The 16,066-nt window shown below is 37.0% G+C and overlaps 3 protein-coding genes across 3 annotated transcripts; all 3 read left to right on the forward strand.

Moving 5' to 3' along the window:
- Positions 1 to 1,645: 1,645 nt before the first annotated feature.
- On the forward strand, positions 1,646 to 5,568 carry SAPINGB_P001808 (uncharacterized protein; the record flags this gene model as incomplete). The annotated part of the gene is made up of 2 exons (XM_031996528.1): positions 1,646 to 1,931; positions 2,396 to 5,568. The coding sequence occupies 2 exons, from the start codon at positions 1,646 to 1,648 to the stop codon at positions 5,566 to 5,568; spliced, it is 3,459 nt and encodes a 1,152-aa protein (XP_031852419.1).
- A 998-nt stretch (positions 5,569 to 6,566) lies between these two features.
- Positions 6,567 to 7,352, forward strand: SAPINGB_P001809 (uncharacterized protein; the record flags this gene model as incomplete). Its single annotated transcript, XM_031996529.1, has 2 exons — positions 6,567 to 6,627; positions 6,709 to 7,352. The coding sequence occupies 2 exons, from the start codon at positions 6,567 to 6,569 to the stop codon at positions 7,350 to 7,352; spliced, it is 705 nt and encodes a 234-aa protein (XP_031852420.1).
- A 3,228-nt stretch (positions 7,353 to 10,580) lies between these two features.
- Positions 10,581 to 14,948, forward strand: SAPINGB_P001810 (uncharacterized protein; the record flags this gene model as incomplete). The annotated part of the gene is made up of 2 exons (XM_031996530.1): positions 10,581 to 11,639; positions 11,787 to 14,948. 2 exons carry the CDS (start codon positions 10,581 to 10,583, stop codon positions 14,946 to 14,948), a joined length of 4,221 nt encoding a protein of 1,406 aa, XP_031852421.1.
- Positions 14,949 to 16,066: the final 1,118 nt, after the last annotated feature.

Raw genomic sequence — 16,066 nt, forward strand, 5'->3', positions numbered from 1 at the left:
GTAGAAAAACCAAAAGGAAGCATGTTGACGGCGTGCGCACTTCTATAGTTGCTGTAGGTCGATGGAAGAGATGAAGTTATTGAAGAAGTTGATTTGGGTTACTGTGAAGTAACTTTAAATAGGTATTTCAAGTAACTTGAATTTTTTAAAAAAAAAAAAAAAAAAGAAAAAAAAAATAGAAATTAGCTTTAAGGCTTCAAAGCCAAAGAATTTAAATGGATCCCAAGTCACGATATTTCAGTTACTCTAAATGAGGTTCTTTAAATATATAGGACAACTACGAAAGGAAGTTGCAATATTATTTTGGATTGTTTGAAAATGAAGATTGGTGAATAAAATAAAAAAAAGAAAAAAAGAAAAAAGTTTTTCACAAGAAGACCCGGGTTGCTGTTGAATTTTTCACACAAAAGCGAGTCACCGGCAGTCCTCGGATAGAAACCGTTGAACCTTTGATATCCGCACTTTTAACTTAGAAAAAAGTGGAAATATTTAGTAGGTAAAGATTAACGCATTTTTTTTTTTAAAAAAAAAATCATATCAAAGAAAAATCAAAGATCTTTTTTAAAGGAAAAAAATTACTCATAGCAATCAATTAAGACCATCAAAAAAAAAAAAAAAAAAAAAAAAAAAAAAACAAACAAAAAAAAAAAAAAAAAAAAGAGGAACTGAAAACGTTTCCTGTCATGATTTTTGCGTAGACTCATAGACATTGACTTGGAATTTCTAGGATTGCTAAATACTAGTTTAATAGTATTAATTAATTATTATAATAGCCCAACAAGCAGTAGGACATTATGAGCAATCCAACGTGCGTCTGAGGACCCAATTGGTTCTTTTATGAGGACTGAGGTAAGAATTGAGCGGTAATCCCGAGAACAGGTGTTTCTTTTTAAGAAATAGCACAATTCAAAATAAGTTTTTTTTTTTTTTTTCTTTTTCTTCATAGGGATTTATTTAAGAAAAGTCAATAAAACAATTTAATTTTTATTTTAATTTTAATTTTAAATATAAATATAAAAATTATAACAAAGTTTATTTAAATAAATTAAACATCTGATAAACTGTGAAAAAAATTTTTTTTTTTTTTTTGGTTTAGACAGTTGCTGTTTGTTACCGGTCGTATAAGAGAGTAGTAGTCTTTAAGCCGTTGTTACAGTTACAACTTAACAAACTTACCCGACATCCCCAGAAAATTTTTTTTTTTTTTTTTTTTTTTTTTGCAAGAGTCACCACCACTGCTTACAGAAATAAAAAAAATTTTCTTATCTGTGTGTGTGTGACAGTCAGTACTGACTGGTGCGCTGCTGATTCACCTAGTACTTGTGTATATATAAGCGTATAGCTAACTATAAGTATTTAATATTTATTAATTTTATATTTATTTATATTTATTTATATTTATTTATATTTATTTATATTTATTTATATTAAATAAACTGCCTTTTTTTTTTTTTTTTTCTTTCTTTCTTTTCTTTTCTTTTTCTTTCTTTTCTTTTTTTTTTTTTTTTTTTTTTTTTTTTTTTTTTTTTCTTTCTTTTTCTCCACACTCTTCATTCAGATTTTCTCTTCTTCTCTCTAAAACCCCTGAAAAAGAAAGAACACCTTTTTGCTCTTTTCTTTTCCCGGACTTTAGAAAGACCCAAAAATGATTGTTCGATCATCCATCCCTGCGCCCATCCGCGCAGCCTATAAGGCCGTTGCCTCGTCATCCTTCAAGCCTAACAGCTTCCAGCAGCACCTCTCTAAACCTGTCTTTGCTTCTCGTCGCTACAACAGCTCAAAGGCCTCCACAGAAAAAGCCTCCAAGTACGTTGGTGCAGGAATCCTTACTCCAAACAGTTCCAAAGAAGGTCTTGTCGATGTCACCAATGTTCTTGTCATTGGTTCCGGTGGTTTAAGCATTGGCCAGGCAGGTGAATTCGATTACTCGGGTAAGTTTTAAAGAAAAAAAAAATTTTTTTTTTTGTATAAAAATTTTCAATGGGGGAGCACCAAAAAAAAAAAAATAAAAATAAAACACTGCAAGGTTGCTGCTATTACAGTAGAGAAATATACTTACAGAATTCGCTTGAAAAATACCACCAATTATTCACACAAAATAACCCACCTTTACAAACAACTCGCAACAGCCAATTCCTTTTTATTCTCAATTCTTAATTCTTAATTCTCAATTCTCAATTCTCATCAAAAATTTTTTTGAGAGATAATTTTCTCATCTTTTCCCAAACCGTCTTAATTTTTTTTTATTCCCTTTTCTCCATACATATTTTTTATCCACTATCTTCCTATCTAAACTTACTTTCATTGGTAAACCTTGTTTTTTTTTTTTTGATACTCCCCTGCTGGTATATATATATATATATATATATATATTTGGTCTAACTCAATCATTTAGGTTCTCAGGCTATCAAGGCTCTCAAAGAAGAAAACAAAAAGTCAATTCTTATCAACCCAAATATTGCCACTATCCAAACTTCTCACGGCCTCGCCGATGAAGTTTACTTCCTCCCCGTTACTCCTGAATACATTATTGACATTATTGAGCGCGAAAAACCCGATGGTATTCTTTTGACTTTTGGTGGCCAAACTGGCCTCAACGTCGGTGTCCAGCTTGACAAGATGGGTGTCTTTGAACGCTACGGTGTCAAGGTCCTTGGTACCCCCATTAAGACCCTTGAAACCTCTGAAGATCGTGATTTGTTTGCCCAGGCTCTTAAGGAAATTAACATCCCTATTGCCGAATCTATTGCCGTTGATACTGTTGATGATGCTCTTTCTGCCGCTGAAAAGGTCGGCTACCCCATCATTGTTCGTTCTGCTTATGCTCTTGGTGGTCTTGGTTCCGGTTTTGCTAACAACAAGGAAGAATTGTACAACTTGGCCTCTCAGTCTCTCTCCCTCGCCCCTCAAATTCTTGTCGAAAAGTCTTTGAAGGGCTGGAAGGAAGTCGAGTACGAGGTTGTCCGCGACCGCCTTGGTAACTGTATCACTGTCTGCAACATGGAAAACTTTGATCCTCTCGGTATCCACACTGGTGACTCCATTGTCGTTGCTCCTTCTCAGACTCTTTCTGATGAGGAGTACCACATGCTTCGTTCTGCTGCTATTAAGATTATCCGTCACCTCGGTGTCGTTGGTGAGTGCAACGTCCAGTACGCTCTCCAGCCTGATGGTCTTGACTATCGTGTCATTGAGGTTAATGCCCGTCTCTCCAGATCTTCTGCTCTTGCTTCCAAGGCTACCGGCTATCCTCTTGCTTACACTGCTGCTAAGATTGGTCTTGGTCACACTCTTCCTGAACTCCCTAACGCTGTTACCAAGACTACCTCTGCTAACTTTGAACCTTCCCTTGATTACATGGTCACCAAGATCCCCCGATGGGATTTGTCCAAGTTCCAGCACGTCAAGCGTGACATTGGCTCTTCCATGAAGTCTGTTGGTGAAGTTATGGCCATTGGCAGAACTTTTGAGGAATCTTTCCAAAAGGCTATCCGCCAGGTAGACCCCTCCTTTGTTGGATTCCAGGGTGCTCAGTTTGATGACCTTGATTTTGCTCTTGCTAACCCTACCGACCGTAGATGGCTTGCCGTTGGCCAGGCCCTCATGCACGAAGGCTACACTGTTGACCGTGTTCACGAGCTTTCCAAGATTGACAAGTGGTTCCTTTACAAGCTTATGAACATTGTTAACCACCAGAAGTCTCTTGAGGCTATTGGCAGTCTCTTTGGCGTTACCCACGACGTTATGCTCACCTCCAAGAAGCTTGGTTTCTCTGACAAGCAGATTTCTATTGCTGTTGGCTGCACCGAGGATGAAGTCCGCTCTCGCAGATTGTCCTTTGGTATCCGACCCTTTGTTAAGAAGATTGATACTCTTGCTGCCGAATTCCCTGCCGACACCAACTACCTCTACACCACTTACAATGCCACTACCCACGACGTTGAGTTTGATGAATCTGGAACCATGGTTCTTGGTTCCGGTGTTTACCGTATTGGTTCTTCCGTCGAGTTTGATTGGTGCGCTGTTAACACTGCTCGCTCTCTCCGTAGTGAGGGCAAGAAGACCATCATGGTTAACTACAATCCTGAGACCGTTTCAACTGATTTCGATGAGGTCGACAGACTCTACTTTGAGGAGCTCTCTTACGAGCGTGTCATGGATATTTACGAGCTCGAGAACTCCAAGGGTATTGTGGTTTCTGTCGGTGGCCAGCTCCCCCAGAACATTGCCCTTAAGCTTCAGGAGGGTGGTGCCAATGTCCTTGGTACTGATCCCCGTGACATTGACAAGGCTGAGGACCGTCACAAATTCTCTTCCATTCTTGACTCCATTGGTGTTGACCAACCTGCTTGGAAGGAGCTTTCCTCTGTTGCTGATGCCAAGAAGTTTGCTGATACTGTTGGTTTCCCCGTTCTTGTTCGTCCCTCTTATGTCCTTTCTGGTGCTGCCATGTCTGTCATTCGTGATGAGACTGAGCTCGAGGCTAAGCTTACCAATGCTGCTTCTGTTTCCCCTGACCACCCTGTCGTTATTACCAAGTTCATTGAGGGTGCTGAGGAAATTGATGTCGATGCTGTTGCCCACGATGGTAAGCTTCTTGTCCACGCCATTTCTGAGCACGTTGAGAATGCCGGTGTCCACTCTGGTGATGCTACCTTGATCCTTCCCCCCGTTAACCTTACCGACTCTGACAAGTCTCGTCTTAAAGAGATTGCTGTTAAGGTTGCTGCTGCTTGGAAGATTACTGGTCCTTTCAACATGCAAATCATCAAGGCTAAGAACCCTGACAATGTCACTTTCCCTGATCTCAAGGTCATTGAGTGCAACATTAGAGCTTCCAGATCTTTCCCCTTCGTTTCCAAGGTTTTGGGCACTAACTTCATTGAAGTTTCCACCAAGGCTCTTCTTAACAAGGATGTTCCTGAGCCCGTTGATCTCATGGCCCAGCCCCGCAACTACGTTGCCACTAAGGTTCCTCAGTTTTCCTTCACTCGTCTTGCTGGTGCTGATCCTTTCTTGGGTGTCGAGATGGCTTCCACTGGTGAGGTTGCCTGCTTTGGTAAGGATCTTAAGGAGGCCTACTGGACTTCTATGCAATCTACTATGAACTTCAAGCTTGCTGTTCCTCCCTCTGGTCTCCTGTTTGGCGGTGACTTGACCAACGACAATCTTGCTCATGTTGCCAAGACCCTTGCTCCTTTGGGCTACAAGATTTACACAGCTTCTCCTGCAGTCAAGGAGTACCTTGACAAGGCTCTTGAGGGATCTAGTGAAGTTTCCGTCATTGAGTTCCCCAAGGCTGACAAGCGCAAGTTGCGTGAGGTCTTTGAGAAGTACGACATCAAGACTGTTTTCAACCTGGCTAAGAAGCGTGCTGAGGATCTGTTGGATGAGGACTACGTCATGCGCCGCAATGCCATTGACTTTGCCATTCCCTTGTTCAATGAGCCCAACACTGCTAAGCTCTTTGCTGAGTCTGTTGCTGAGAAGCTTCCTCAGAAGAAGGAGGGTGTTATTCCCAGTGAAGTCAAGAGATGGAGTGAATGGATTGGCTCCAAGTCTGTTTAAGGACTTGTGTGTTTGAAAAAGAAATAAAAATAGAGATGATAAAATTTTTTTCTCTATTTTTTATTTTTGTTTTTGGAAGAAGAAATAGAAAAAAAAAATATGAATGAATGATAAAAAAAACTTGTAAAATATATAATGGTTTAAAATAAATAAATTAAAGTATGAAAAAAATAAAAAAACTATATATATATGTCTAGACATAAATTTCGGAGACAAAAAATTAGGTCCGAATGAAAAATTATTCATTTTATCTTCCCCACATTTATAAATATTTTATTTTTGATTAAACGAGAAACAAGCGCGGGCTTTTTTTTTTTTTTTTTTTTTTTTTAAAAAGGGGAATTAGAATCAGCAAATCACGGATTTATCCGTTTGTGCGAAATGCTTTTCTTTTTTTTTTTTTTTTTTTTTTTTTTTTTCAGAAATCCGGGGGAAATCCACGGCTTGCGGCTTCTCATTTTTTGCGGCGGTAGCGGCAGAGGATTTTTTTGGCATTGGAGAAAACTCAGGCCTTTTTCTTTTCTTTCGTGTGTGACAGTAACAAAAAAAAAAAAATTTTTTTTTGTCAGCTAACAGCCAACAGCCAACAGCCAACAGCCAACCAAGAAAGCTTAGAGATTTTTTTTTTTTGTCTTGTCTTGTCTTCTCTTTTAAAAAACAAAAAACAAAAACCCTAACCCAACCAAAGGGAAAGTTTCCCCCATAAATCCGATGGCACAATTGAGTTCTGTGGAGAAAAAAAAAAAAAAAAAAAAAAAGGGTTGCAGCACTGGGGAAAATAAATAAATAAATAAAGAAAGAAAGAAAAGAAAGAAAGAAAAAAAATAATTAAATAAATAGGTCCGTATATCCTTTGCTTTTTCATAATTTTTTTTCCCCCCTTATATTTAATTCTTTTTCTTCTTTTTTATTTTATTTTATTTATTTCATTTATTTCCTCATCATAGGATCTAATCTACTATTCTTAATATCACTCACTCTCTTCATCAGCCGTAACAATGAGTCTTGTCGCTAACCATCCCACTCTTACTCATGTCGTCAGCATGCTGGAAAAAACCAGTAAGTATTACTACTACTACTACTACTACTACTACCAACACTTGCTTTATTTGCTCTTGCCTAACTAACATTTTATAAAAGCCGGCCGTGACAAGATCCTAAGAACCATCCAGTACTTTTCCCGATTCTTTGCTTACGTTCTGTTTAAGAAGGGTGCCACCAAGGAGTCTATTGCCTTTTGGAAACACCTCCAGGCACAGGTCGCTCTCTCCCGTAAACTATTTCGTGTCGGCAAGCCTTTCAACCACCTGAAGCTCGCTGCTAAGGCATATGCAAATAAAACCCAAGACCCTGTTTTGCGCACCACTGCTGTTTTGCGCAACGTCTTTTACACAGGATACTTTTCCATCGACTCTCTTGTCTGGCTCAACACTTCCAAAGTCTACCAGATCCCCAACTTTAAGCCCATCCAAAAGCTTGGCTCGCGGCTCTGGCTTATTGGTATCATCTTCAACCTCATCAACTCACTCCGTCGCTACCAGCTTGCCACTTTCCAGGAATCAGCTCTTCTCTCTGAGTCTGAAAAGGACTCGGCTCAACTTAAAAAGGTCCAGATTGAAAAGGCCGCAGCTACTCACCAATTTGTTTGGGACGCCCTTGATTCGTCTATCCCCACCTTTGCCCTTGATCTGGCTCCAGGTCTTCTCGACGATGGTATTGTTGGCCTCTTTGGTCTTATCACATCTATCTTTGGTCTCAAGCAGCAATGGAGAATCACTGCTTAAAAAGAAAGATGAGAAGATTTCAATTTATTTTAAGATACCCCTTGCCCGATCCATCTCATATTCCTTATCCTCCCCCCCCTTCCTCCTTTCACATTTTAAAATCATCTATTCTGCTCAATGATTATGACTTTTTTTTTGTACGCACACAGATGCTACATGACTTGAAACGACTCTGACCTTTTGGTCTATTTTTTTCAAAAAAAAATATATATATATAAAATAATTTTTGTTTTATTTACCTGTTTTTTTTTTTTTTTTTTAATGAATTGTTTATAGATTGTCTTCTTTTTTTAGACATTAAAAAAATATATACTCTTAAAACCAATGTTTTTGAAGTGCAAAATCTTCGTTTTTAAAAAGATTATTATGCAGAAAATGAAACCCTTATTTCAGAAACCCTTTATTGTGATGTGAATAATGTTGCTGTTATACAGACAATTATTATAATTATATGAAGATAGATATATGCCTTTATATCAAAACGGCCAACTAATTGTGGCTTTTTTTAATTTGCTTTTATTTATTTATTTTTTTTTTTTTATATAAGACTTTATTAGCTACTTTTCACTTGGACAATTTCATTTTATCCGCGGATCATTAATGTCCGATTTTAAAGTAGAATTTTAACACTTTATATGAGTGATTGACTCATACTTATATGCTTTAACACTTTTAAATGTAATCTAAAGTCTTTTAGAAACTTTTTGCAATATTTTCTTTACTTTGAATGGCACAATTCTTCCCCACGTTTGGATACAATTATCAGGTTAGGGTTTACAAAAAGTTTTTTTTTTTTTGGTTACTTTCAGGATAATTCTCAATGTATTCTGTTTTAACAGAGAAAACAAGCCCAAATGAATACTTTTATAATTATAAGTTTATAAATATGACTAAAGTCAATTCCTTTTTGTTTAAACTAGATTAAACTCTTACATTCTCGATAGTGAATGGTTAGAATCTCTAATATATCCTAAAATACAAACAGTTTCATAGAAAGAAAAAAAAAATTGTTAAATTTTTTATTAACTAAATGTCGCGTGACTATGTTCCTGTTAAGCCTGAGGAATCACCAATCTTTTGACCATAAAATAAGGGTTTATATTAAATATAAAAATGAACATATTAAGATACAGAAGTAACAGTTTAGGGATTGTAAGAGTCATCAAATATTTAAGATTTTAACAGGTTTTGTTTGTTTTATTACTCAATTAATAAGTGTTATCAAGTGACTATGTTCTTTTACTGCTTTCCCTTCTAATAAACTATAATAACTTAGCTATTAAACCCAGAAATCAATTCAGAAACCTACGTAAATCCCGATAGAACAGGCTCTAATATGGGTATGATACATATAGTTAGATATTAGTTGATAGAAAAAACTATATAATGTTAGCATATGTTTTACAACTAGATCGACAAGTTCTATTGATAGAGTTTAGAAATTAAACGAGATAATAAAAAATCGGTATTTGATTTTATTATATTCTTTCTTTATATGATTCATTCGATGCAATCCCTTTTAAACGATAACTTAGCTCATAAATCAAACCTAATATTAATGAAGTCAGTGTTGGATCTTAGCAAGGTTTGCAATAAGAAAAAGACCCTTAATACCAAAAAAAAAAAAAAAGTAAACCCAAATTTGATAAAATGATAAAATGATAAAATTCAGTGCTTAAGTCTACTCAACCTGGAATGAATAGAACCTTCACCCAAAAAAAAAAAAAAATTTTTTTTTTTTTTTTTTTTGACAAATTCTCTGTAAAATGGAAAATTTTAACTTTCAAGCCATCTTTCGAAGACTGTCTTTAAGTCCATGGATTAAGGGTTTAAAAATAACAATATCATTTTATAAATTTCGCATCTATAAATTGGAATTTTTTTTGTATTTAACAAACCATTACTGTGTTTGCTTCTCTGTGATTAAAATAAACATAAAATATCGATATTAAGATATCTTAACTAAAGAAATCAATATAGTACAGAGCATCTTAGAAATTGATTTATGTTTCAACGAACTGTGGTAATATTAAGCCTTTAGATTTATTCTTTTAAATCATAGTGATTAAATTCTATTATTAATATCTAAAAACTATTTTTTTTTCCTTCTTTCTTTCTCGTTTAGTTATTGATGATAATAAAGCTTGGATAAGAGGTGATATTGATTGATTGATTGATTGATTGATTGATAAACTTATTATTTTTAAACTAATCAAAAGTGAAATATAGATATAAATTATATAAACATTACATAAACATGACTAATTTAACAAGGACTTTTAAAAGTATCACAAAGCCATTCTAAAAAAAAAAAAAAAAAAAAAAAAAATCCCACACACACCCATTTTTCTCTTTTCTCATTTTCACAGCACAAAGATATACACACACACCCAGTGAATCATTATTCATTGCACACGCGCTTACAACATCTAAAGATATTTCATTTCTTCCCCACCTCTCGTCTCGGTTATTTTTTCGCGTCACCTAATATCAGCATTTTAGATTTAGGAATTTTTGGGGTTTGATTTTAGATTTCTGTTATCTTATCCTTTTCATTGGATTTGTTTTTCTTTTTTTTTTTGTTTTTGTTTTTTTTTGTTTTTTTTTTTTTTTTTTTTTTTTTCGTCTGTGAATCATCACCACCTAGAAAATTTCAGTACCACCTTCACAACACGAAAAATATAAAGAACTGAAAGAAGACACTTCATGGTGGCCAGTTATCACTAAACGTAATTGAGCCATCCTGAAATCTGTTATAAATCTTTTTGCGCTCTATCTAATCATTAGCATATCAATTCATGAATTAATATTACATTCGTTTCCTTCTTTTTTTTTTTTTACTTGCATTTCATACCTTGTCCTGTACTTTTAGTTTTACTCAAGCTTGTCACCACCACCCTTTGGTCCTATCCACCTTTCTCCACATCAAGCTTCTTTAAAACAAACGAAAAAATCAAATTCAAATCAATAAACCTACATTTATCAATCTGATTTTTCAATATCTACTTACAACAATCATTTTGAAGAGATAACAATTCTTTATACCATTGACACATCTAGATCTTAAGAAAAAAAATCCTAGACGTGACAACCAATATATATATATATATATATATACTGCTTAAAAACATATCAACAGTAAACCAACATCTGAAATAATATTTACATCAACGAATAAACTTGATAAGCATACCATAGTCTACTACTGCTAATGTCTTATAAAGCACCATGTCTGCTTCTCCTCCAGGTTCCTCTTTTGTGTCTCCGGTCACTACAACCGCCACAGTCAACAATACAAATAATCAGAATCCTCAGCAGCAGCAGCAGCAGCAGCAGCAACAACAACAACAACAACAGCAACAACAACAAGTTCCACAAGTTCAGCAACATGCATCATTACCTCCACCTCAGGTTACGGTGCATCCAGTTACTGGTGTGCCGGTAGTACAGTTTTCTAAGGAACACTTTCTTCGGCAGTTTCAAATGCTGACCCCAAGCCAAGTCCAGCATTTGCATCAACTTTCGGGCCCTGAACAACAACAACTTATTTACAAACATCTTCTTTATCGATTTTATAATTCCAACCCTGAAATAAAAGCCCAAATTATGGCGCATACCCAACAGGCGCAAGCTCAAGCGCAAGCCCAAGCGCAAGCTCAAGCGCAAGCTCAAGCGCAAGCTCAAGCGCAAGCTCAAGCGCAAGCTCAAGCGCAAGCTCAAGCCCAAGCGCAAGCCCAAGTCCAAGCTCAAGCTCAAGCTCAAGCCCAAGCCCAAACTCAAGTTCAAGCTCAAGTTCAAGCTCAAGCTCAAGCCCAAGCCCAAGCCCAAGCCCAAGCCCAAGCCCAATCACCACAAACTCAAACACAAGCACAAGTACAAGTGCAAGCACAAGCTCAGCCACAGACATCTCAAAATTCTCCTCAGTCTCAAGAAATGTCTCCTGCTATTTCGCAAAGTCAACTAGCTGCCGTTCAAAGTGCGTCTTCGCCACGTATTGCTAGCCCTGTCATTGCACAACGGGTAGCATCTTCTAAGTCACCACTTCCTGGCAGCCCAATAGCAATGACTACAACGGTATCAACAAAAGGTGTTAACAAACCAGTAAACGGTGCCATGAATGGGTTTAAGGTTGAAACTGGTCGTAAGTTCAACTTTGCAGAAACTTCTGAGGATATTCTTAAAAAATTCAAAGATGATCCTCCTAGTTTGATACTTCATATTCATTTATCGCATTTCAGATTTGAAGGTCAAGAAACTGTTATTCCTAAAAAGAGTCCTTTAATGAAGGTTAGTCTTAAAGTTGGTTTATTATTATTATTATTATTATTATTATTATTATTATTATTATTATTATTATTATTATTATTATTATTATTATTATTATTATTATTATTATTATCATTATTATCATTGTTATTCTAACAGCGTTTTTAGGCTTTTTTTGAGTATGTATCACAAAATGCTATTCCACCAGCTGCAACCGAAGTTTTTGGAGACTCGTGTATTAAATTCTACGAGGGAAATATAATATTGGAAATACACGACCATCGTGCGATACCACAAGATTTAACAGAGAGCACCCCACAAGATGGAACTGTCAAAACAGAAGTCAAAGAAGAGGAAAAACAAATTAAGACTGAAGATAGCAAGGAAAACGATAAAGAGGGTGAGAAGAATAAGGAGAGGGAAAAAGAAAAGGAAAAGGAGAAGGAAAAAGAAAAAGAAAAAGAAAAAGAAAAGGATGTTTCTGATGATAAAAACTTTGCTGCTATTTCTTCTTCATCTCCCAAGGCTGAGCCCAAAATAATAAGGACAGTTTTGCGCCCTACTCCGTTATCCATGTGGCATGATTTGTTATATTACACAGATTTTAATCATGTTCAACTCACAGATTTCACTGCTCTTCGTGTTGAAGAAGAAATACTTCGGTTCACTCTACGGAACGTTGATTTAACAGTACCTAAAAACCCATTTCATTCTCCAATTGGGCCCATTCTAACAAACCAAAAGGAAGTTCGGCGGCATATGGAACAAGAGCAGGGGAAAAGGACATGGTCAGAACTTCAAGCCGAACAAAATTTTCTTGCTCAAGAGAGGAAGAAACAAAAAGCGGAGGCTAGTTCCATTTCAATTGAAGAAGCCCAAAAAAATATTGCCAAGCTGCAAAGCGAACAGGAACAAAACAGAAAACAGTTATTGCTTTCTTCCCAGTTTCAGTCACCTTCATCTGCTGCCAGATCATTGTACGCTTCTCGACCTGAGGTTCGGAAACCATTTCGACGCCTGCATGAAGACTTTAAGCATCATGGTTCTGAGTATGAAGAACTTATGCTCATTATGTCTGATATTCCTCCTGCTCAGAATTCATCATCAGCTGCATCTGGTCAGCTTATGCGTCTTTCGGTTATTGAACAGATTCGTAAAAAAAATCAAAATGCTCTGTTGACTCAGCAAAGAATGGCAATGCTACAACGTCAGCAGCAGCAACAACAACAACAACAGCAGCAGCAGCAACAACAACAACAACAACAACAACAACAACAACAACAACAACAACAACAACAACAACAACAACAACAACAACAACAACAACAACAACAACAACAACAACAACAACAACAACAACAACAACAACAACAACAACAACAACAACAACAACAACAACAACAACAACAGCAGCAGCAGCAGCAGCAGCAGCAGCAGCAGCAACAACAACAGCAACCAACATCTCAATCTCAAGCACAGGCACAAGGGCAGGCCCAACCTCAAACACCGGCACAAACTAATCAACCACAGCTGCAACCCCAGTTACAAGTTCAAGCTCAAGCTCAAGCTCAGCAGCAGCAGCAACAGCAACAAGCTCAACAGCAACAAGCTCAACAGCAACAAGCTCAACAGCAACAACATGTTCAGCAACAAGTTCAACAGCAGCAACAAGCTCAACAGCAGCAACAATTGCAACAACAACAGCAACAGCAAGTTCAACAAGCTCAACTAGCGCAACAAGCTCAACTAGCGCAACAAGCTCAACAGGCGCAACAAGCGCAACAAGTGCAGTTCCAACAGCTTCAACAGCAGAAGCAACAACAACAAATGCAATCATCTCCACAACAAATCCAGCAACAGTTAATACAACAACAAAGAGCCCAGCAGCAACAACAAAAATTACCAAACAATTCACAACATTTATCAGATGGCAATAACCATCAACAACCCAATGGACAACCAACCATTCAAAGATCTCAAGGTTCATTTTCTTCTGCATCCCCCCAGCTAGCTACGGCTAATATTCCTAATTCTGCATTGCAAATGCAACCACAGTTACAAGGTCAGGTTCAGGGACAACAACAGCAGTTCTCTCATCAAGTCAATGGAAATCAACAACATTCCCAGCAGCAACCGCAGCAACAGCAACAGCAACAACAACAACAGCTTCAAATCACACCTCAGCAATTACTTGTTTTGCAGCATCAAATTCAGCAGCTCCAACAAATCCAACAGCAGCAGCAACTAACCCCTCAGCAGCAACAAACTATTCAGTTTCAAATTCAACAGTACCGAAACCAACATGCTGCGATCCAAAAAGTTCTTATTCAAGCTCACAAGGCCCAGCAACAAGCTGCTCAGAACAATAACCCCAATAACCAAATCCAGCAGTCTCAGTTTACATTACAGCAACAACAACAAATCCAACAACTGCAACAGCAGCAGCGCACTGGTAACGCTGGTCCTAACCAAAATGTTGTGACACCCATAATTTCTAATCCAGGATCTCCAGGAAATATGATGCAAAGTCCGCTAATGGTCTCAAATACTCTTAATGGACAATCCATGTCTGGACAGAATTCCGCAGGTCCTGGTACGCCAACAATGGGTAATGCAAATGTGAATAATAGCGCTGGAAATAATATCAATACACGGGGTGGTCGTGGGAAGACTCAACGGCCCAGGGGTAGAACCCCATCTCGTGGAAATGCTACTTCTTCTAGAGGAAGAGGTAGCACAGCTGGATCACCTGTGTCTACACCAGGACCTGCGGGAAATACTCCACAGATTCAACATGCAAACATTTCTGGGAAAACAGTACCTGGCGCTGGCAACATGAACAACGGCACTGCTAACATCAGTCCACAAATGGGATTTGCTAATGTTTCTGGAAAAACCCTTCCTGGTACTCGTCCTGGCAATCAAATGATGAATAATGGTGCTACGGCTGGCGGAGCAGGCAACAGTGGAGCCATGGGAATTCTTGGTGGGTTTATGGGAGGAAATAACAATGGTATTCTTGGTGCTTCTGGGAATAGCAATATTACTGGTGGTGGTGGTAATGGTCTTATGGACTCTAGTTCTGGATTTAATTTTGGGAACTTGGGAGGAAATACAGGAGTTGTTTTGGGGATGTCACAACAGTCAGCGTTCCATCACCAAAATATCAGCGGCAAGACCGTTCCTGGAAAGACGATTCCTGGAAAAACAGTGCCCGGTAAAACGGTACCTGGTAAGACGGTACCTGGTAAGACGACTCCAGGAAAGACAGTACCTGGCAAGACAATTCCTGGCAAAACAATTCCAGGTAGCGGTGGTGGTGGATTATAAGTTGCTCGTATAATATCACCCTCTATATACATTGTCGATATATTAATATAATGTATATATGAATTTAAAACAGATATACATTACAGCTGTTTGTGGATATAGAATGATAGAATGATAATATATTGATTGAATGAATATGTTGAACAGACTAGGATCTTGGTCGAAGGTTTAAATTTTCGGCTTTTGAAAAATATGGACAGTAAAAGCCGACCATTCTCTGAAAAATCCTGATTACTTTTATAATTCGTGTGAAATCTATATTGACAGAGATGCCAACAGAGCCAGAACCATCACAATCTACTGTCTGGCTTTTTCTATCTAAACCCAGGTGTGGGTTTATTTTTCCTTTAAGAGAATCAATGCCATTTTATGGTACATTTAAGTGAACGGTTTAATCTCGTATTTTTTTTTTTGGAACCCTTTGATCACTATACATATGTGCGGCTAACTAAGATTAGTCTAAGAACAGAAACAAAAAACAACCCTAAAAAGCCAGAGAATATTTATTAACACACCATTGACATTAGCTCAAATTATGCTGATTTTTTTTTAATTAAAAAAAAAAAATTAGGATGATGATGAATGATATTGAATATAAATTTAAAACTACAAAAAAAAAAGATTAAAGAGCTGCTTTTGTCTTTTTGAGTCTTCTTAAGTTTTTTTTTTTCTGTGCTTGGCATATTACAAAATTCTTTTTTCGATTATGTAAGAAATCACAAAATGGCATCACGTCCAGTCATACGGAATCACTTGCACTCACCACCCAAATGTTCTCCTCCATTTTTTTTGCCTTGTAAAATAAACTCGGATATATTGTGGTGATTATGGCTACATCATTGTGAAAAATCTAAAAATCTTCTTTTAGAAAAATTCTCCTGATCTGTTAAAATATTACTGTAGAACTCTTAATGAAACCCATTGGAAATCAAATCTTGGAAGTGAACCTCTCATGGGTCGTATTATGCTGCACGCAGATGCTAGCACTAGTGCAGTTGTTAGAATAAGCATAAATAATATGTTTTTTCCGCTCCTTTTTCCCTCCTTTTTTTTTTTACACATTGGTATATTTCTTTATTGCGATATCATACAGAATTTTTAGCACAACTTAATAGATC

The sequence above is a fragment of the Magnusiomyces paraingens genome (genome assembly GCF_902498895.1).
Source record: "Magnusiomyces paraingens strain CBS 517.90 genome assembly, contig: contig2, whole genome shotgun sequence".
In the NCBI taxonomy this organism is placed as follows: Eukaryota; Fungi; Ascomycota; class Dipodascomycetes; order Dipodascales; family Dipodascaceae; genus Magnusiomyces; species Magnusiomyces paraingens.